Source organism: Dermacentor variabilis, chromosome 3, assembly GCF_050947875.1.
Source record: "Dermacentor variabilis isolate Ectoservices chromosome 3, ASM5094787v1, whole genome shotgun sequence".
NCBI classification, from domain to species: domain Eukaryota; kingdom Metazoa; phylum Arthropoda; class Arachnida; order Ixodida; family Ixodidae; genus Dermacentor; species Dermacentor variabilis.
In genome coordinates this window covers 5,462,595-5,485,993 of record NC_134570.1, presented here as the reverse complement: position 1 = coordinate 5,485,993, position 23,399 = coordinate 5,462,595, and the positions used below count along the sequence as shown (strand labels likewise).

Genomic DNA, 23,399 nt, shown 5'->3' with positions numbered 1-23,399 from the left:
CAGCCCAACACCATAGCCACTGAGCAACCACGGCGGGTTCGCCCTTATTTTGACCTAAGTACCAAATGCACGTGTCCTTAGTACCACGACACATCTTATTTCGGTGTTAAGATAAAATCAACATTACGTTAAAATAATTCACACAAACCACACTTTAATCTGCACTAGCACAGAGAGCCTGCACAGTTTATTACTCTTAATTATTCGCGAATGGAAGAAAACAGCTTGTGACTTGACGTCTTGTTATTCTAATGACATTGTCTGTACTTTTTCAAGTGTTTCCACTCCTGACGTATTGGATGCATAACTTTCATCAACTATAATGTTTTGCCCGCAAGATGTAGTCACGCTTAAAACGCGGGACCGTAATTCTGGTCCTTGCTCGTTGGTTTGGAACCGCATTTCAACCTCGTCTTCGCGACCTATGTGCATTGGCCTTGGTGCCCGCAGCCCAGCATAAAATTCAACTCACGGGAGGCTTCCAATCCAGCGCCGTGCTGTTGACAGGCTGTTGGATTAGTCTCAGCCGCCTGATCTGCAACGGTACAATATTGTCACGTGGCGGTCAAGAAATACAGCTGCAAAACTGTCAACAGCTTGACTAGCTTTTTATTGGGTGAACCTGTGCCCACAAAAGCAAGTTACACTCAAAGCACAACGACAGCGGCGAACACATTTGGCGATCGTTGAAGATCTGATCAGTGGGTCAAGCGCGTTGGCTTGTGTACATGATTCATCCAAGGTTCCAGAGAACTCGCTGGTGCCCGCGTGTTCCCGAAAGTACTGCACAATTCACGTCGCGCATACATGCAAATCAGATTACGCAGGGTTAGGTGACAACGGACAGCGGGTAGAGCCATTGATAACATTCCAGAAACTTCCGATACCTGCAGGCGCGTCCTGCACTGAGCGATAACATTTGTTAGACGGTGAAACGCGCTCACGCGATGAAAGGTAAACAAGTACACGTGTCAATAACCCCTCGTCCCGATGCTGCAAACACAAAAGCGAACAACAAAAAGACCCGAAGATAAAATAAAATAACAAAGTTCATCAGCGGGCGTAAAAGAGCTTAAGGCGCCGCTGTGATTGCGAAATGCCGTCTGGCACGAACTCATAGTCCTGTGGGCCAATACGTCGAATGATCTTGTAGAGTTTGAAATAGCATCGCAATAGTTTCTCTCGCTGATTCCTCGTCGGCGTATCGGGGTTCAAACCCAGGCACGGTCGCCGGGCTGGTATTCTACATAGTGTCGTCGAAGATTATAGTTCCGGCTGTCGGTCCTTTGCTGGCTTTTCATGCGCAGGCTAGTGTGCTATCGGGTTTCTTCGGCGCGCTGGAGATAGGTGGCGACGTGGACATCTTCTTCGTCAGTGACGTGCGGCAGCATGGCGTCGAGTCGTCGTCGGGTTCCTTGCATAACCCAGCTTGAACTGCGTGATCTGTGTTGCGTGTTATACTGCCGTGTTGTAACAGAATGTGACAAACGGGAGCACGGTATCCCATGTCTTGTGTTCGACGTCGACGTACATCGCTAACATGTCGGCGAGCGTCTTCTACAGTCGTGCCGTTAGGCTACTCGTCTGCTCGTGACTTATCTGGCTATACTGCGGGATGGCTTGAGTAAGCTCAGCTGTAAAAGCCGTTCCTCTGTCACTAATGAGGACCTCTGGCGCACCCTGTCGCAGCACAATGACCTCGACGAAAAATTTGGCTACTTCCGCTGCGCTGCCTTTGGACAGGGCTTTCGTTTCACCGTAGCGGGTAACGTGGTCGGTGACCAGGACGAGGCACTTGTTTTCAGATGTTGACGTCTGCAAGGGTCCCAACAAACACCACCCCCCCCCTCGATCTGCTAAAACGGTCGGCAAGGAGGCTCGATCGGCTGTAGTAATCGCAGAGGCCTTGTCGGTGGTGTTTTGCGTCGCTGGCAGTCTCGACATCTCTTGACGTAACCGGCGAAGTCGGCGATCAGGTGCGGCCAATTTTTTCTTGATTTCTTGCGAGCGTACGGGAAAAGCCGAGGTGTCCGGCCGTCTTATCATCGTGCAGGGCATGGAGGACTCCGGACGGGAGTGCTGCGGGCACAACGAGAAGGTAGTCTGCCCGGGCTGGTGAAAAGGTCGTCCCCATAATGCCGTTTCGTAAGAAGAACGAAGACAATCCGCGCCTAAATACACTCGGGACAAACTCGGTCTTGGCTTGCAAGTACTCGGCAAGGCTTCCGAGCTCCGGTGGCGGGTCTACGGGAGCACGAGACAGGCAGTCGGCTTCAGAATGTTTTCGTCCGGACTTGCAGATTACAGTGATGTCATCTTGCAGTCTGAGGCTCCACCGCGTCAGGCGTCCTGAAGGGCGCTTTAAATTCGCTAGCCAGCACGTCATGTTCGCTGACGACTGCGAAGAGCCTGCCATATAGGTAAGGGTGGAATTTTGCTGTAGCCCAAATGATGGCGAGGCATTCCTTTTCAGTCGTAGAATGATTGCCTTACGCTTTTGACAGCGACCGGCTAGCGTGAGCTATATCCTGTTCAAGTCCGTCTTTCCTCTCGACTTGGACGGCATCGAGGCCTAGGCTACTGACGTCAGTGTACATTTCTGTATCGGCGCCCTCGTCGAAGCGCACAAGTACCGGTGGCGGCAGCATGCGTTGCTCGGTTTCGTCAAATGCGTGGGCCTGCGGCGTTTCTCACTGGCACTCGACATCATGTTTATTTAGATATGTCAGCGGCTCAGCGATGCGTGAAAGGTCGTTGATAAAGCACCTGTAGTAGACACACATGCCAAGGAATCTACACATTGCTTTTCTGTCGATGGACTGCTCGAACTCTGGGATGGCAGCTTTCTTCTGCGGGTCGAGGCGGAATCTAGATTTGTTGATGACGTGGCCCAGGAACAGAAGCTCGTCGTAAGCGAAGCGGCACTTTTCCGGCTTCAGAGTGAGCCGTGATGTCTGCAAGAGCTCTAGTACTGTCGCAAACCGTCCAAGGTGATCGTCGAAATTTCCCAGGACGACGATGACGTCATCCAAATTAACAAGACAGATTTGCTACTTCACTCCTGTTAACAACATGTCCATCAGGCGCTGGAACGTTGCAGGCGCCGATCACAGTCCAAATGGCATGACCTTGAACTCACAGAAGCCGTCTGGCGTTATGAAGGCAGCCATTTCGCGATCGCTCTCGTTGACTTCTATTTCACAGTAGCGAGTCTTGCGATCCATCAACGAGAAGTATTTAACGTTGGAGAACTGATCAATTGCGTCGTCTATCCGTTGGAGGGGATATACTGTAAGATTTGTCGGACGATATCACCGCTGGCATACAGTTGTAGGAGTTGTCGGACGATCTCGCCGCTGCCACCATTTGTAAGGGTTGAAGGTCGTAGAGAGGAACTTGGGAGGAACTAGGCGTACAGGGTTTATTTACAGTATTTACATTTTAAACAAGAGGATACATTCAACAGTATAGAGTGGCTCCCAAATGGAGCACGCCAGACGAACATACAGCATACGAGCACGAAGCTCCAAACACACTGAGGAGCAGAGCACGACGACGAGCACGCAGTAGCAGCGACAAACAGCTGCTTAAAAACACTCCGTTCGACGTCATCGTTCGACGTCATCGTAGACTACCCGCCTTTTTGGAGGAGGAGGGCTCACACACACACGTACGCACTTTCACTGCCCCCCTCCGAGGGCAGACAACCTTCGCAGCACTCGTAGCTGACCTTCGCAACGCGGCCGTCGTGGTGTCCATTGTCTTTCGTCCCCGTAGCCAGGTAGTCACGCCCGACCCCAGCCGGCGCCTCGAAATTCCAGAGCTGCCGTTCTCCGGTAGTCGCCACGTGTGTCAGCAGGCTGTGACGAATCCTGGGGCCCCCGCACCGCTAAGCACCATTCTGGGGGGGGAGGGGGGGACTTCTTGCTGCTGTAGTCCGCAGTTCTCTGAAGTAAGTTCATGGTTGGTTAGCGCTGTCCTCGCTGGTTCTCTGAAGGGCGCCCCCACCGCGGGTCGATCGAAACACGTGCAGCGGGCTGAAATAGCTTTGCAGAGCAGTACCCCTGCAGGCCGATCCTAACAATACGTCCTTTTTTGTGATCTTGTTCAGTCTACCATAATCGACGCAGAAACGTAGGATTCCGTGCTTTTTCTCCACTAAGAGTACAGGGGATGCCCACAGGCATTTCGTAACCTGGATGATATCTTCGCTCAGCATTTCGTCAACTTGTTACCTTATAGCTTCCCTTTCTCGCCTCGAAACTCGGTAAGGGCTCTGATATGCGTACGGTCTGCTATGTGTAACCAACTAGCCCAAATTTCGGTGCTCTTGACCTTGAGCTGCCTGGATTTGAGGGCCTTCCCATGCAGTCTTAACTTTCTTCAACGGGGCAGCAATGGGTCCACTCATCACGGAGTAGTCGGCTTCTGTGTCCACTAAATCGGTGGCTGCGTGGCCATCGAGAAGCACGTCGAGGTCGGTCGTTCTCTGTCTTGCGTTGCAGTTAGGTGTTAGTGTCCGATCACGGCTACTTCGTGTTGACCTGTGGCTGGAACGCAGCGCCGTCAGGTTATTTGTTGGCGTGTTCTTTGCTTCTAGGCATCGTAGGGATGGCGGCGTCTCTTTGATATGTCGTCAGAATAGCCTTCTCGGTTTTCTTCATCGGTGGCAGAGGATATTCGTCCGTTCGACGAACAGCAACCGCACCTCCATCGGTTGCTGCATTTAGTTTACCGGATATGGGCTGACGGACTGATCCCGGGCTGCGCCAGGGTATGGTCGACTCTGCGGCGACAGGAAGCGGCCAGGTGACGGCGAAAGGGACGGTCGTCGAGGGCTCCACTGAGTGGCGGCGAGGTAGTAGGTGATATCCCGAGGGCGTTCACCTTGCTGCGCGCCCGGAGCGTCGACGGCAAACACTCGCAGTCCCGTTTCGCGGTATGGGTACCGGCGGTAGACGTGGCCTGCTTCTCCGCAGTGATAGCAGAGCGAACGCTGGTCGGAGGCGCACCAAACGTCGGTCTTTCTTTAAACGCTGATCTGAGCGACGGTCGGGCATACTGGCAGCGGCAGCGGTGGACAATGGAAGTGCAGCGCTTCGGGGCCCTTGCGCGGGCGCGAGGGGCACCATGGCGACGGACGACGCCTGCGTATGTCATCGCTTCTGGCTGGGGTTGTGGTGATTGCGCCTGCACTTGAGGGATTCCAAGTGATGGCTGTAGTTCCTCCTTGAGGATGCCAGTGAGCGAGGCCACCTGAGGTTGCGGCGAATGCAAGACCTTGCGCAGTTCTTCGCGCACAGTGACCCTGATGGTCTCTTGGAGATCGTTGGAGCTCGGTGCTTGGATGGCGCACTGCGTCGTTCGCACTTGATGATGATGATGATGTTTGAGGTTTAATGGCGCAAGGGCCAGGTATGGCCAAAGAGCGCCATGCTAGTGGTAATGAATATGTCGTGGTCTGATGGGCTCTGTGAATTTAATGTGACGTGGCTGTAAAGGGGCCTAAAAGAGTTTGTGTAAATTGCATAAAAATTACACGTAATAAAATTATGGCAATGATTAATGACATGTACTATGATCACTAAAATGCATTAAAAAAGAATGATGCATTATATAAAATATGCGAGATGCTAAAATTGTCTAAGAGCACTACTGCCTCGCCAGAGCCCTTGAAACGCAAGGGCCGAGAGGCATGTCCTATACGAAATAGCTTTCACAGCGGCATCCTCTGGAGGGAGGAGACCCTATGAACGTATAGGGCTAATCACATGTAACACATCATCTTTCAGGAAGTCTAGGACTGCGTTAGTGTGAAAGAGCGGTTCTGGGCCGAGTAACATTACAGGATGAAGGGGAATGTGCTGCGGGTATGCTAACGGAAAATGTCTCTTTCTCTCAGATTCGGCTTCACGACACTCCAGGAGGACGTGGAGTATGGTCAGCCTCTCCTCGCATCTGCCACAGGTTGGAGGCTCAGTTCCAGTGAGTAGAAAATTATGGGTGCCAAACGTGTGTCCTATTCTGAGACGACAGAATAGGACATCTGTTCGGCGCGATTTTGTAGTAGAGGGCCAGAATCCTAACTGTGGTTTTATCAGGTGGAGCTTATTATCCGTTTCCGCGTCCCACATGCGTTGCCAGTGGTCTCGCAATCTCCTTCGCAAGAAAGGCCTCACATCTGTGACAGGCACCGCAGCGGTAGGGTTAACAGCTTGCGATGCGATTGATGTGGCCATCTCGTCCGCCAGAACGTTACCTCCGATGCTCCTATGGCCAGGCACTCAGCATATAATGATATGCTGGTTAGATCTGTACGCTTTACACAAGACGGTGTACAGTTCGTTAAGTACTGGATTTCTGTGTCTATAGAGTGACATCAAGGCCTTCACGACGCTTAGGGAGTCTGTATATATCGCTGATTTTTGAAGTTTTGATTTTCTTATATGATTTACAGAAGACAATACTGCGTAGGCCTCGGCCGTGAAGATACTTGTTTCCGGATGTAATACACCAGATTCTGAGAAGGATGGGCCGAAGGCAGCATAAGACATCCCGGCATTTGACTTCGAAGCGTCTGTGTAGAACTCTGCGCAGGAGTGCTTGTGCTGGAGTACTAGAAAAGGCATTCGGATTTCTATCTCTGGTGCGTGTTTTGTTACTTCTAAAAAGGATATGTCACATTCTGTCAGCTGCCACTCCCAAGGTGGTAACAGCTTGGTTGGATGCATTAGGCGAAGCTCGAGGAGTGGGACACGCATTTCATTGCTAAGCTCCCTCACACGAAGCGAGAAAGGCTGTCTTACAGAGGGACGGTTATGGAAGAGTGTAGTACATGTCATATCGTTAACGGTATTAAAAAATGGATGTTGATGATTGGAGCGTATTTTTAGGAAATATGTAAGGCTGATGTAAGTTCTCTGTAGATGGAGGGACCATTCATTTGATTCCGCGTATAAGCTTTCAATCGGGCTTGTTCTGAAAGCGCCAGTGGCTAAACGGATACCTAGATGGTGGACAGGATCTAGGCTGTTTAGTGCGCTCGGATCGGCAGAGTTATATACAACAGCTCCATAGTCCAATCGTGAACGAATTAGGCTCTTATAAACATTCATCAGGCACTTCCTGTCGCTACCCCATGTTGAGTGGGATAGAATTTTAGGTAAGTTCATTGTCCTTAGGCATTTTTCTTTAAGATATTTAATGTGCTGTATAAAAGTAAGCTTGGAGTCTAGTATAATACCTAAAGATTTGTGTTCTCTGTTGATAGGTATTTGATGTCCACACAGTTGAACGCAAGGATCTGGAACCAGGCCTCTCTTTCTAGTAAAAAGAACACAAGGGCTTTTGTGGGGGTTGATTTTAAATCCGTTTTCGTCTGCCCACTTGGAAACCTTGGTCAAGCCTTGCTGTACCTGTCTCTCGCATACTGTGAGGTTGCAGGATTTGAAGCCTATTTGTATATCGTCTACGTACACGGAATAAAAAATGGCCGGTGGCAGTGAAGCACGTAGTGTGTTCATCTTAACGATAAAGAGAGTGCAGCTGAGCACGCCTCCCTGGGGTACACCAGTTTCCTGCGTGAAGGGACGTGACAGTGCATTGGCGACTTTTACGCGGAAGGTGCGATTGGACAAATAGCTTTCAATTATTTTCAACATATTTCCACAGATGCCCATTTCCGACAAGTCTCGCAAGATCCCGTAGCGCCATGTTGTATCATATGCCTTCTCCATATCGAGGAATATGGAGAGGAAATACTGTTTGTGTACGAAGGCATCGCGAATGTATCCTTCAATGCGCACAAGATGATCGGTTGTTGACCGCCCTTGTCTGAAGCCACATTGATAGGGATCGAGTATATTGTTGAGTTCAAGGATGTGTATGAGTCTGTGATTAATCATTTTTTCAAAGAGCTTACACAAACAATTTGTCAGAGCTATCGGACGATAACTTGCTGCCAAGGAGGGGTCTTTTCCTTGCTTCAGGACAGGAACCACAATGGCCTCTTTCCATGTAGATGGGAGGTATCCGGCAGCCCACAGAGTGTTGAAAAGTGTAGGTAGTGTAATTTGTGTGTCAGTATGTAAGTTTCTGATCATGTCATACATGACTCTGTCAGGTCCCGGTGCAGTGCTTTTGCATGTGTTCAAGGCAGCTCTCAACTCGGCAATACTGAAAGGGCGGTTATAGGGTTCATTCTGTCTGGATTGTCTAATTAGTGGCTTACATTCTTCTGTTTGTTTATATTTGAGAAAGGACTGAGAATAATGGGTTGAGCTCGACACGCTCTCAAAGTGCTCACCAAGTGAGTCTGCCTGATCTTCCAGGGTATCGCCTTGTGTGTTTACCAGAGGGAGTGATTGTGCTTGTCGCCCTATTATCCTAATAATCCTGTTCCAGACTTTGGCCTCATCTGTTTACGAGTTGATGCCCGATAAAAACTTCTGCCAGCTTTCTCTTCTGGCCTGTCGGCAGGTTCGCCTGCCTTCGGACTTTACTTTCTTAAAGTTAACAAGATTCTCCGCAGTGGGAGAGGCGCGTAGCAACCCCCACGCTTTGTTCTGTTTTTTACGTGCGAACCTACAATCGTCGTTCCACCAGGGGACACGCCGTTTGCACGACAGGCCATTTACTTGTGATATGGATTTAGATGCGGCATCTATTATAACGGCTGTAAAATACTCCACAGCAGCATCAATTCCTAGCGAGGACATGTCATCCCATGAAATACTAGAAAGAGTTCGCAATTTCTCCCAGTCGGCTGTGTCAATCTTCCACCTAGGAGCTTGTGGAGGATATTCGTTTTCTTTAGATGTTCTGATCAGTATGGGGAAGTGGTCGCTTCCGTAAGGATTGTTTGTAACTTCCCATTCGAGTTCAGGCAGAATAGAAGGAGAAACTATACTAAGATCTATTAAAGAAAATGTTCTGTTTGCGAGAGAATAATATGTGGGTGCCTTCTTATTCAGAATGCACGCACCAGAAGAGAAAAGGAATTGTTCAACAAGTCGTCCTCGCGCATCTATACGAGGGTCGCCCCACAGGTATTTGTGTGCATTGAAATCGCCAAGAACAATATAAGGTTCTGGCAATTCATCTATGAAGGACTGAAATTCATATTTAGTTAATTTGTAATGTGGGGGTATGTAGAGCGAGCACACAGTGACAAGTTTGTTTACGAGAACAGCACGAACCGCCACTGCTTCAAGGGGCGTTTGTAGCTGCAAACGTTGACACGCTATGCCTTTCTGAATAACAATGGCAACACCGCCCGATGATGCGACAGCATCATCGCGATCTTTGCGATAAGTTATGTACTGTCGGAGAAAGTTTGTGTGTTTTGATTTTAGGTGTGTTTCCTGTAAACACAGCACTTTTGTATTGTGTTTGTGTATGAGTTCTTGTACGTCATCCAGGTTTCTAAGAAGAGCTCTGACGTTCCATTGAATAATTTGTGTATCCATATTTAGAGTAAATTGGTGCTGTGTGTACGGAAACGGAAGTGATGCCTTAGGTTACAAAGCTCTTTCGAGGCCCTGTAACCGGGGTTCTGCCCTTTCTGGAGCGTTCGAGGGAGCCTCGCCGCTCCTTAGGCGCTTGGCGCGCCGTGAGGACAGGTGTAGTGTCCATTGCCTCTTGTGAGGCGCCGGACACATGCTCTTGCGAGCGAGAAGTTTTCTGTGAGGGTCCTGCCTCGGAAGGCAAGAGCCCTGCGCCCACCAGCCCGGAGGTCGATGGCACTCCCTGAGGGATTTGGCTGCGCCGGCTGTTGCCAGCGCTGGAAGGGGCCGGGGGGGGTTGGGGCAGCCTCAGCTGCACCCACCTTCGGGGTCGATGGCCCCGTCTGCTGTGTTGGCGTAGCAGCGTTAGCTGCAGCAGCCGAGGGGGCGGATGGCATCACTGCCGCCTCACTGGGTATGCGTCGGGCAGCCGCCGGAGACCGTTGTGGCGCTGCCCCCTGACGCGCCACATCGGCAAAGGTGTGCTTTGGCACGAAGGATACCCGCCTTCGTGCTTCTTTGAAACTTATGTTTTCTTTTACTTTATTCGTAACTGTTTCCTTTTCTTTCTTCCAAGATGGGCACGACCGCGAGTATGCAGCGTGCTCGCCTTCACAGTTTACGCAGTCGAGAGTGTTTTCACATGATTCAGAAGTGTGCTCATTAGCACTGCATTTAGCGCAGGTTTGGCGGCATCGGCAGCTCTGTGAGCTGTGACCGAAACGCTGGCATTTGAAGCAACGCAGGGGATTAGGGATGTATGGCCGAACACGGAGCTTGATATACCCGGCCTCGATGGACTCGGGCAGGACACTTGTGCCAAAAGTAAGTATCAGATGTTTGGTCTGTATTTCCTTGTTGTCACGCCTAATCTTAATTCGCTTAACGTTGATGACGTTCTGCTCACTGAAGCCCTCCAAGAGCTCAGCCTCAGTCAGCTCCAAGAGATCATCATCGGAGACTACGCCACGGGTGGTATTCATAGTACGATGCGGAGTTACTGTCACTTTGGCGTCGCCAAATGATACTAGGTTGGGTAGGTTCTCATATTGCTTCTTGTTGCGGAGCTCCAAGAGGAGATCACCGCTTGCCATTCTGGATGCTTTGTAACCTGTACCAAAAACTTGGGTCGGAGACTTGGACACGAGAAATGGTGAGATTGTTCGTACGGGTATGTTTGGTGTTTCGGAGTGGACTACGTGGAAGCGTGGAAAAGTTTCTTTTTGACGGGCGAAAAATTCAAAAACATCATCGGTGCGCCCCCTCTTCAGCGAGCGATCAAGTAATGGGGGAAAGGAAGTAGCCATAGGAGATTGTAATTTCGGCAGTAACGCCAGCCACCCACCGTGGAGTCCTACAAGGGGAGGCTGCAGGGCGTGTGAAACACGGCCTGCAAACGCCAGCTGTACATTACCACTATAACCAAATATGAAATAACCTAGGTTGTCTATTCACACAAGGTTAACCCTTGCTGCCTGGAAAAATTGGAAGTAAGCGGAAGCTAGGAGAAGACAGGAAAGATTAAAGGTAAGAGAAAGACGAAGATTGGAGGGAGAGAGAGACACGAAAAGGCAACTACCGATTTCCCCCGGGTGGGTCATTCCGGGGGTGCCGTCTACGTGAAGCCGAGGCCAAAGGGGTGTTTTGCCGCCGCCGAGGGCCCGTAAAGGTCCAAACACCCGGCATTGGCTCAACCCCCAGGACCCCCTTTTCCCCGGACACGGCTAAGCCGCGCACGGCTACACGCGGGAGGGTCCAACCCTCGTGTACTCGGGTACGTCGTGTCGCAACGCGCCAAACGCCTGCTTGCGCAGACGCCCCTGCGGGGCGTCGTTCGCACTTGGCGGTTATATTGCCTAGTGTGTATTTACAAGGTTTTCTCAATCGTCGTTGCCCCTGTCAAGAACTCAGCTATGTTCTTTGGCAGGTTGCGTATCAGTCCCGTGAAAAGTTCTTGCTTGGCACACCCCCCCCCCCCCATCAGAAACCAGACTTTTTTCTCCTCCAACATTTCCGGGTCGGTGTGCCGGAAAAGACGGGTCATATTACCCGTGAAGATCGCGATGGTCTCATTGTTCAGCTGCACTCGGGTGTCTAGTAGAGCTTAGGCTCGCTTTCTGTGCACGATGCTTGTGAATGTCTGGAGGAAGGCGCTGCGGAACAGTTCCCACTTTGTTTAAAGTGGTTTGACAATTCTCGAACCATGTCCAGGCGGTTTCTTCCAATGCGAGAAAGACATGGCGCAGCTTATCGTCACTGTTCCAGTTGTTAAATGCTGCGACCCTTTAATACAGGTTCAGCGAGCTTTCTGTGTCCTCAAATGTTGATCCACGGACTGTTGGTGGCTGCTTGGGCTACTGCCGCAGGATTGGTGTTGACGACACTGGGGCTCCAATAGCAGCTACTGTCATGGCCGTGCACTTTCTGGTCTTTTCAGGTAGAAGTCCGTAATTTGGTAGCAGTACTTGCTGCATTCGCCTGGCTCACGGGTAATTGGCGATGTTGGCGTTGTCCTCGGGTGTCGGGCTTGAATCGAGGATCTTAGGGGGCGTTCGATATGTGAACGCCCTCCCAGCACCTCCACCAGATGTCACGTGGTTTTGACGGTGAAGAAACACAGCAGCAAAACAGCCAATAGCTTTACTAACCTTTTATTGGGCGAACCTGTGCCTAAAAACGCAAGTTACACTCAAGGCACGATAGCGGCGAACACAGTCAGCAAACGTCGAAGATTTGATCATCGGGTCAAGCGCATCGGCTTTTCCACATGAGTCATCGAAGGTTCCAGAGAAATCGCTGGTACCCACGTGTCTGCCAGAAAGTACTACACAATTCGCGTTGCGCATACATGCAAACAAGATTACATAAGGTTCGGTGACAACAGACAGCGGATAGAAGTATCGACGTTCCAGAAACGTCCGTTGCATGTACGCGCGTCCTGTATTGAGTGATAAAATTTATTAGACGGTGAAACGCGGTTAGGCGAGGAAAGATAAACAAGTAGACGTGTAAATATCGGTGGCTCCCGTGACACAGTGCGACACAAAGTGCGCACCTTTTTGATGGCAATCTCCTTGGACTGCTCGTTGAGCCAGCTGACGTCGCTTCCCTGGAGCAAGAGCAGCAATGAGGCCCGAATCTCCTCCACCATCCGCGATACGAGGCGCTGCAAGAAATTGTGTCTCAACCAGCGGCGCAAATTGGTAATCATCGTACGCTGATCGGCAAGGCTTCTCTGCTGATTTGAAATCCATGTCTGAAAGGGCAGTCATTCTTGGGCAATTTCCAGGAGGCTGTTCAATTCGCTATCTTGTCAGCTCTGACGGGACAGCTGAAAACACGTTGCAATTTCGCAGTGCTCACAATGGCACCCAGGACAAATCTGATAGGCAGTTTAGGTGTATTCTATCTATACCAAAACGTGATTATATTCAAATGGGGCATGCACAATAAAGTAATCATTTGCAGGAAAGCACGTGAAAAAGTTAGTTTGCGCAAGAACAGTTTTTAAAAGGCTGAATGAAAACTCGCCAATATGCAGTAACACATCATGTACACACACATGCGCAAAAAGCAGTTTACGTGCTGCATAAAATTAAATCAGTGATTCAGCAATGAAAAAGAAATCCTGAGCTGTACTTGGTCATTTAGCCATCGAGCCATGTCTTGATCAAATTCACGTACGAAATTCACATAGCAAGAAAAATTGTTACCAGCTGTTATCCTTACCGCTCATTTCAGGGGCGATCTCATTACTCTGGAAAATAAAGTGGTGTAAAATTTGTGAACAGGAATAAGGTGCTTTCTGAGGCATCTTATCCCTGTTTACAAAATTTATACCACAGTGTGCTATTCCACCTGTCAGCCCCCTTCTTGATTGCGGAAAATAAAGGGAATACTTCCTTTTTGTTCGCGTCGGTTCAGCATTTTACTGTTTAGATATATTTGATTCGGATAATCTGGGAGCATCAAGTTTTAGTTTGTTTTGTGTGAAACAATAACATTTCTTTGTTTCTATTCTTCAGTCAGGCGACAATAAAGCCCAATATAATTGCCCGTCGTGACTGCAATGTGGAATTTGGGATGACCTTCAAGTTTGATGTTTCTGTACAACATATTTTTCCTTTAGGCTTTCGGATATATCAATATTTAGGCCGCAGGTGAATATGCAATTTCTGCGTTTAAGGCTTCACAGATTTAAGGCTTGACGACTCATACTGAGTTTCCACCTGAGACCATCAAATGGAATGTGAAGCCAGAACGTCTACAATTTCTGTCCGTACCACCACCGTACGCGCCGTACCACCTACGAGACTTGTGCCCTTTCATTTTCTCTGTACGTTTACAGTACTACTCCATAGTGCACTTGGGGCCTGTGAATACTGTGAGCTGCTGTGAACTACTGTGTAAACTACGTGGCGTTGTCGCTGCGACGTCACTGTTGGCGCTGACGTTGTCGATGCTTTCTTGCGCAGCCACCGATGGGCTCGGTGGCTGCGCCACAACGCTGTCACGTAACATGCTGGCTTTCACCATGCAGATGATCACCGCCGTTGTTTGTCACGTGCCTCCACTGCAGATCGCGTGCATCGCGGCACCAACAGAGCATGCGCCATCACTATGCCGATACCCCAACCAGATCGACATTTCACCTACCTTGGCTTTGCTGAAGGAACCTAGGCCACCACTCGGGTACTGGGCCCTCCAACCAGCGTGGGATCACGCATCGAAAGTGACACTGTCAAGTCCGTTTACTATAAAGGAGCAGCAACCATCGCGACTGCCTTGTGGTTGCGCCACAACGCTGTCACGCGACATGCTGGCTTTCAGCGTGAAGGTCGGTGCAAAATACAGTCTTTTCAGCAAGAAATGTAGCAATTACTGTTTGGTGCAGCTCCCGAGCCCTCAGTGCTGCCTCGCTATGCGTAGTGAATGTGTGCATGCTATTCAGTCATTGCTGTTGCTGTCAGGCGATGTCAAAACCAATCCGGGGCCTAGTATAGCTGACGTTTTCGCTGAGCTGCAGAAGCTGACAGTTGGACAAAGCACACTAATCACTGAGGTACAAGGTCTAAAGAATCAACTTTCGTGCACCGATGCAACACTAACAGATTTAAATAAGCGAATTATGGAACTGGAAGAACACTACCAGGCACTGATACCCCTGCGAAGCGAATTAGAAGCTGTGTACGCTACTACCTTTTAAATTAGTCCCCTGGTAGCTAGCCTAGAGAGCCGTATAGAGGATGCTGACAACCGTTCACGCAGAAACAACTTAATATTGTATGGCATTCCTGACCCCAACCCTGCGCAATCGGAAAAACTATTTATTGATAACATTCAAGAGCACATGAACATAAGCCTCGATCCAAAAGAAATTGAGCGTGCACACCGGCTAGGATGCTATTCACCTGGCCGTAACCACCCCATCATTGCCAAGTTTGCATTCTATAAAACAAAAGAATTGGTCCTGTCTAATGGGCGCAAGTTAAAGGGGAGTAACTGCAGTATTGGCGAGGACTTTTCACCCGCTGTTCGAAATTCCCGCAAACATCTTGTTCTTTTCGGCAAAAGCAAGGCAACACCTTTCAAACTATGTTTCAAAACACTTGTCATAGGATCCAAACGCTACGAATATGACGAATCATCTAAAACCGTAAAGGAGATTCACTAGCAATCAAAGTGCAATAGAGGTTCGCTTAACCTTCGCCACATCACCACAACGAATAATCTTTCTTTATCTGTTATTTTCACTAACGTCCGTAGTTTTCTTCCCAAGCGCGAAGACATATCAAGCCTCGTTTCTTCATCAGGCAGTAATTTACTTACTTTAACAGAAACGTGGCTAACATCGGAGATCAGTGACAATGAGGTATTATCCGACTTACCAAACTTCGAAGTTCATCGCTGTGACTGCCAAGGAACGCGAGGGGGGGGGGGGGGGGGGTTCTTATAGCATTTAACAAGCAATTGTCATGTACACCAATCGCACCTCCTACTGGCCTTGAGATAGCCTGGCTACTTATCCGCTATTTCCCACAGGCTGTCCTGCTGGGTGTGTGTTATCGACCACCTCTTAACAGCCCTGATTTCCCTGGAAAATTAAACGGCATTTTATGCCAAGTTACTGCCGCACATCCTAACGCTCATATTATTTTATTCGGCGACTTTAACTTTCCTGGTATTGACTGGCATGACCCTTCTTCAGCAGCATCAACTAATGCTGAAGCTAGAGACTTCACCGATGTCTGTTTGAACTTTAATCTTTCACAGCTTGTTTCTGAACCAACACGTGTATCGCTTGGCTGTGCGAACATCTTAGATCTTATACTAACTAATCACTCCGACAGCTTATCATCATTAACCTTCCTTCGTGCTATCAGCGACCACAAAGTTCTCCACGCTACTTTTTCTTTTCCGCACCACCACGTGCAACATGTCGCAAAACTATCAGCTGATACGATAAAGGAAACTTCGAAGCCATTAATGACGAACTGACTGCCTTTCTTCCAAACTTTCAATCTAGATTTTACGAGCGAACCACTCGTACAAATTGGGCGCTGTTTAAAACTAAAATTACTGAATTAGCTGACAAACATATACAAAATTACCTTCCATCCAAACCGTCGGAACCCATGGTTCACTAACCATGTAAAGCGACTAGAAAATAAGAAAAAAAGTCTTTTTCGATCTGCCAAGCAAAGTACGAATGCTAACGCATGGAAAAAGTATTATTCTGCCGAAAAAATGTACTTATCTGCTGTTCGCAGCGCCAAGCATACTTTTTTTAACATCGATCTACCGAAAATACTCAGAGACAACCCCAAGAAATTCTGGGAAGTTATAAACGCCCCTCAAACTCGCGCCATAACTCTTGCTGACGATTCTGGAGATATCATGACTGATACCGACTGCGCCATTTCGTTCAACGATGCGTTCGCCTCAGTTTTTACTAAAGATACTAGCTCTCCCCTACAATTAATGTCTAGTAAAATAGTACACAGACTCACCAACAGCATTACTGAAACGGGCAGAACTTCTAACCGTGCATAACAGAGCCAAGCTTGCTAGACTAAAAATCATGTATCAGTTAATACACAATCAACTTAAACTGCCTATTATGAAATACATATCAACGTCCTCGAATAGATTAACTCGTCATAAACACACACACACATTAAGCGAATTTTCATTCCGCACTGATATTTTCAAATACTCATTTTTTCCAAGGGCGACACGAGAATGGAATAATCTTAACACAAGTATCACTGACAGCTCATCCTTAGATACGTTTGGTACCCTGATTGCGGATCAACTATACGCATTGCAGCAATAATTCTTCACATTATTTACGTAGTTTCTTGTTGCCTTGTTATTTTAACGGTGTAACTTTAACTTTAACTTTAACGGTGTAACGGTGACCCTGTAACTGGTTTCTCTAACTGCAATTATCGTTGTCATAACCTCTCCGTTCTATTTATTCTCTTGTATAATCACGTAATCAAATTGTTATATGCCCAAGTTTTTTATTGTATAAGGTTTAGTAAGTAACACCTTATACCATGTTCCTATGTATCACATACAGCCCTTCCTGTTACAATCCCTGATGGGATTCACAGTATCAATAAATGAAAATGAATGAATCTGTAATGCCGGCCATCACGTTCTCCGTAGATGGTATCTCCAAAGTAATTGACAACCTCAAACTATCATCATCCACCGGCGTCGATGGTATTAACTCGACACTGTTAAAAAATACTAAGCATATCTCAGCTGCATTTTTGTGTCTCTTATTTTCTGTCACTTTCAGCAGGTTTCATCCCTTATGAGTGTAAAGTAGGAAAGGACATTCCTATCTACAAGAGAGGCAACAGGAATAACCCACTAAATTATCGCCCCATCTCCTTAACAAGTCTTCCATGTAAGATAATGGAGCACGTCATTTACTCACTCATCATGGACCATTTAGACGCCAACAATTTTTTTCATCCTGCTCAGCATGGATTTCGTACGGGCTTTTCTTGCGAGACCCAACTAGCTCTTTTCCTTCACGACCTTCATGCGAATCTTGACTGTAATAAACAAACTGATGCTATCTTCCTCGAGTATGAAAAAGTTTTTGACAAAGTCCCTCACCGTCACTTACTACATAAACTTTCTTTCTTGAATTTAGACATCGATGTATTAAAATGGCTAGAAACGTTCCTCACTAACCGCGAGCAATTCGTTACTATCCACGACCAGTCCTCCGTCAACCCCCCCGTATCATCAGGTGTCCCTCAGGGGTCCGTTCTTGGACCACTCCTTTTTTTAATATACATCAATGACTTACCCCTTCATGTAACTTGCAAAATTCGGATGTTCGCTGATGACTGCGTGCTTTATCATACCATTAACAATGACACTGATGGAGACTATTTGCAACAAAATCTCAACCATGTACAGTCTTGGTGTGCCCATTGGCTAATGACTCTTAATCCCAAAAAATGTAAACATATGTCATTTACTCGTAGCCGTACACCCTTCTTGCCTTCTTACACAATAGCCAACAATCGGATTGAAACAGTAAAATAATTCTAGTAACTAGGCGTCTTAATTTCCTGTGATCTTAACTGGGGCACGCATATCAACACCATAGTATCATCGGCGAACAAAACACTCGGCTTTATGAGGCGCCACTTGCGTCATGCGCCTCAAGATGTCAGACTTGTGGCGTACAAATCACTTATCAGGCCTAAAGTCGAATATGCGTCACCAATCTGGAACCCATATCAAAAATATCTCGTTAACGCACTTGAGCGCTTCCAAAATCGTGCGGTAAGATACGTTCATTCATCCTACTCATATAACGTAAGCATATCATCTTTAAAAGAGAAATCTGAGATAGAGTCTCTCTCGCACCGCCGTAAGATAGCCAGCGTTGGTCTTTTTCATAAGTTTTTCTACAGTTCACTTAATCGTGTGCCATGCGTCATTCCACCCGCAATAATATCGCAACGCGCTCGTCATCCGCTCCAAGTTTTAAAACCACGCTCACACACAACTACCTTCTCTGCTTCTTTTTTTTTCGCGAACAGCAACTGATTGGAACGCCCTTCCCCACCATGCTGTATATACAAATAATCACCATGTGTTCATTGCTGAGGTTGCTTCTACTTTGTCAAATTAATTACCTTTTTAAAAAATTCATCATCTACCGTACGTTTTGGGTGTATGCAATGTATCTACCTTTTTTCAAATGTTCCACTGATTACAGAAGTGAATTGTCCATTGCCACTGTTTCTTCTCTTCGGCCAAATTAAATGTTGCTTTTTTATTCTAATTGACAATTTGACACGAGTATGCACGTGTTTATACAAAGTATCTACCACTTTTCAAATGTTTCGTTTGTTATCATGTTGAATTTTTGTCACAAGATGTACCCCACCCCTTATGTAACACCCTTGATAAAGGGGCCTTTAAGGAAATAAACTGACCTGACCTGACCTTTCAACGTTGTTTTACACCAACAACCTTATTCTCGGCGCATCCTCTGTTGTCGGTATGTGCAAAGCTTGAGGCTCATCATAATCGTCGTATACGCTTCTCTTGTGCCACCACAGAATTTTTCAGAGCGTGACAACGAAGACTTGCATACCAGCTCACTACTATCTTGTTAAGAACACTTTCTATATGCGATGAACATAATGAAATCCTCGCCCGCTTAAATATTGCCACTTCTGGCATGCAAAATATAGTCACAGATTCTACTGCCCTCAAAATGTGTGTGAAGTGGAAAACTGTGCAATAATTTCGTTCCGCGATAGCTCCGTGGTTAGCACGCCCGACTTCCATATGCACATTGCTTCACTGGCGTGGGCTCAAATCGGCCTGTCTCGAAGTAATGATAGTCTTGTTTTTGTCAACGAGCACCAAACTATGACCAATGAGAAGCTGTAAAGGACTTGCTTTAAAAAAAGGAAACGAAATGGCGGTCCCTCTGGACTGAGAATTGTCATATTAAGGCCCGTAAGACTGATGACAGCAGGGTCTTTTGCATAAATGCGGAATCTGACCTTCGTGTATTCACTTGACGCTGATTTCTGCAGTTTATCTTTCCTGTTTTATAATATTTATTTTATATCACCATGGCACTACTTTCACCTGAGGAAACAAAATCGTTTCTCTATAATTCTGCCTGTTCGTTACTGCACATCAACGCGCGTAGTTTATGCAAAATCCATCACAGCATTGCTGCCTTCTCTGAATCGCTCTGTCATTCTTTTTCATTTCTGTGTATTACTGAAACGTGGTTAGGCTATTGTGATGGCAACCTGTATGCTTTCCGTTCGCACAATTCAGAATATTGCCAGCGTGATTGTGGTCGCTACGGAGGCTCGGCTATATATATATCCTCTATATCGGTTTCACTTGTCTTTAAATGTTTTGAACTGTGAATCCGTGCGGATTGAACCTAATGTTTCCCCTTCCTGCGATCTTAAATTTGATCACTGCATGAATTTACAATTCCCCATCTTCATCAATCCCGGATTTTCTACTCAATTTCGCTGCAGTACTCGATTTAATTTCTGCCGAAAAGAAGGAAGTTGTAGTGCTTGGCGATATCAATATTAATTTATTGGAGACATATAACAACAGCATAATCGTATATAGTGATTACTTTCTTGGTTTCGGGCTTGAGTCCCTAATTTCATCGCCACCGCGATTTTCACAAAATGAAAATGGTACTCTTCTTGACCACGCTTTAAGCAATATCACACCAACGCCCCGCGCAGGTGTCATTGATGTACTTATCATTGGTCATCTTCCCGTACTTGTAATTTTCGCCGCAATATTACCTCTCTATTACACGTGGCATTTTACTTCTAGGTTAAAACGGGACAATTTATGAACACATTTAATGATACTGACTGGACTTCCATTGGGAACTTGCGTGATTATGAAAGAGCACTAGAGAATTTCTGCTCCTTGTTTCTTAAAGCTGTGTATGCAAACACTAAAACTGCCAAATGGAAAAAAATATTTAAATTTCTTCATAATGCCTGGTTAACAAAAGGTTTGTTAACTAGCATGCGAAAGAAAGCTAATCTATATAAAATACTAAAAACAGCCATTTAATGTGTCTAAAAGCTAGGGATGAAAAATACAGTAATCTGTTGAATAACCTTCTTAAAAAATCTAAGCCACCTTATTATGCAAAAGAATCTTATAAAACAAAAATTAACCCAAGTAAAAATGTAAACTTTTCCATGACTTCTTGAATATACCGCAGGTTAGTAGACTTGATGAAATATATTATAAACAAAAAATCTACATTAACGCATCCGGGCTTGCTAACTCGTTTAGGAATTAGTTCTACAAGATACACAATAACAGGCCTGTAGCTTAATCCTATCCTCTTACACGTTGTAACCATTGATTTTTCTCTTTCCTGTCACCCCCGATGAAGTGTGTCCTACAATCCTAAATTTAGGATACGCTAGCGTCGGTCTGGATAATATTTCTGCATATCACTTAAAGTTCGCTCCTTAATTTATCGAGGAAGTAATAAGCAGTACAATTCACCTCATTTTTAAATGTGACACCTTTCCGAGCTCACATGAGAAAGCCAATTGAATCCCGGTGCATATAAAAAGGTGATATTACAGAGGTCCTAAACTATCGCCCTATCTCTATTCTGTGCTCAATTACCTAAATAACTGAAAAATTATTTCTGAAACGTATTAACAAGTACCTAGGCAAATTTAAGTTACTAAATCCTTGGTAATTTGGTTTTCTTGCACGTAGTTCAACCAACTTAGCTTTACTGTCATTAATCAATTTCTTGAAGTCTTCCATCGACAACGGCGACTTCGTCTGTTCTGTATTACTTGATTTTACTAAAGCCTTTGACACCGTTAATCATAATATTTTATTTACTGAACTAGAATAATTGCGTTTAAATGGTCCACCTTTACCTTTTTTAAAATACTTGATCGCGAACAATCAGTCTGCATAGGCGCGTTTACTCAAATGTTAAGGTCATTAATCAAGGGCTACCGCAGGGCTCAATACTATGGCCTTTATTGTTTTGCATCTGCACTTATGATTTACCTGATAGCAATAATCTTCCTAACGTTGTCCTATACGCTGAAGATGCCACCAGTTCCAAGCCCCACAACTCGTTAACAACGCTAATCTCTAAAATGAACAACGAAGTGACCAAAGTTATTCAACGGTGTTCTTTAAAGAACCTCTCTGAACCCGCTTAAACCTCAGTTCATGATTTTTAAATCTTCGCAAAAAGTTCTCCCTTATCCACCGCAAGTATCCATAGGCCATCATTTAATCCTAGAAACCAATTGTGTAACTTTTCTTCGCATAAAATTAGACCTTAACTTGAAGTTTAATAATCGTATCACTTATGTTAGGCAAAAAACTGCTTTCGGTATAATACCTCTCAATAAATCTCGTCCATTCTTTTCTGTTCACGCCTTATTGTCTTTATACTTTGCCTTCATACATTTTCGCTTTACATATGGCATTACTTCGCGCGGACAATAATATAACTGTCACCTTTCGTCCATACAACCCATTCAGAACCAGGCCATTCGCATTATTACGAACAGTTCTTTTTACTTTATTGCTGCTCCGCTCCTTCCGGTTAACTTCATTCTTCCTATATCTGGCTTGTTTAAATTTCATTTACTTGTCACTCTAACTAAATTACTTAACAACTAGCTCGCGTTTCAATTAATAGACTCTCGGTTGCTCACAAATACCAAAAACATTAGGCTTGCCCATAATCACAATTTTCTATTACCTAAATGCAACACGAATTATGGCAAAATGATTTCCTCTTTCTCGAGAAGAAATGGGGGGTTAACAGAGGGGCCCTATTTTTGTTAGTCATATCATAAGAAGCCAACAAACCCTGACACCAAGGATAAGATGGGGGAAATTACTTGTGCTTAATAAATGAAATAAAAAACGATAAATTATTGGAAATAAAAATGGACGACAAAACAACTTGCCGCAGGTAGGGAACGATCCCATAACCTTCGCATTTTGCGTGTCTACCAGCTACCGTGGTGCCGTTTTCCCATCGACTTTCTTGGGTATTTATGTTTCCTAGAGGAACCCTGGAAGTGTTAGCCAGCGCCACCACTCGCAGACCTCGGCGCCGGTTATGGAACATCGCTTCTGCCGCAATGCGAAGGTTGTGGAATCGTTCCCCACCTACGGCAAGTTGGTTTTTGCCGTCTTTCACGACCTCATAGTCCAGTGCGCCAATACGTCAGATTATCTTGTAGGGTCCGAAAGAGCGTCGCAAAAGTTTTCAAGCCCTCGTTTGCCTATCGGGGTCCAAACCTAAACACAGTGGCCGGGTTGGTATTTCACGCAGCGTCGTAGAAGATAGCACTGTCGGCTGTCCGTCCTTTGCTGGCTCTTGATGTGCAGGCGGGCAAATTGTCGTGCTTCTCCGGTTCGCTGCAGATAGGCGACGACATCGAGATTTTCTTGTTCGGTAATGTCTGGCAGCATGGCGTCGAGAGTTGTCGTCGGGTTCCTTCCGTAAACCAGATTAAACGGCGTGACTTGCTTTGTTTTTTGCACTGGCATGTTAAAACGAAGGTTACGTAGGGGAGGACCGCATACCAGGTCTTGTGTTCGACTTCAACGTTCATGGACAACATGTCGGCGAGGGTCTTACTCAGGTGCTCTGCAAGGTCATTCTTCTTGCAGGTGGTAGGCGGTCGTCCTGGGTTGATTTGTCCGGCTGTATTGCAGGATGGCTTGAGTAAGCTCCGCCGTAAAAGCAGCTGCTCTGTAGGTGAGGAAGACTACTGTGGCAGCATGTCGTAACAGGATGTTCTCGACGAATAAATTCGCCACATCGGCCGCGGTACCTTTGGG

General features: G+C 46.5%; 1 protein-coding gene across 1 annotated transcript in view; it reads right to left on the bottom strand.

Moving 5' to 3' along the window:
• Positions 1 to 23,399, bottom strand: part of LOC142575110 (neprilysin-1-like) — a 357,362-nt gene that overhangs the window by 247,901 nt on the left and 86,062 nt on the right. Inside the window, exons 6-7 of the mRNA XM_075684106.1 lie at positions 12,559 to 12,669; positions 473 to 535 (exon numbers count right to left, since the gene is read on the bottom strand). Of these exons, the coding sequence (XP_075540221.1) occupies positions 473 to 535; positions 12,559 to 12,669 (174 nt within the window). The remainder of the gene's footprint in view (positions 1 to 472; positions 536 to 12,558; positions 12,670 to 23,399) is intronic.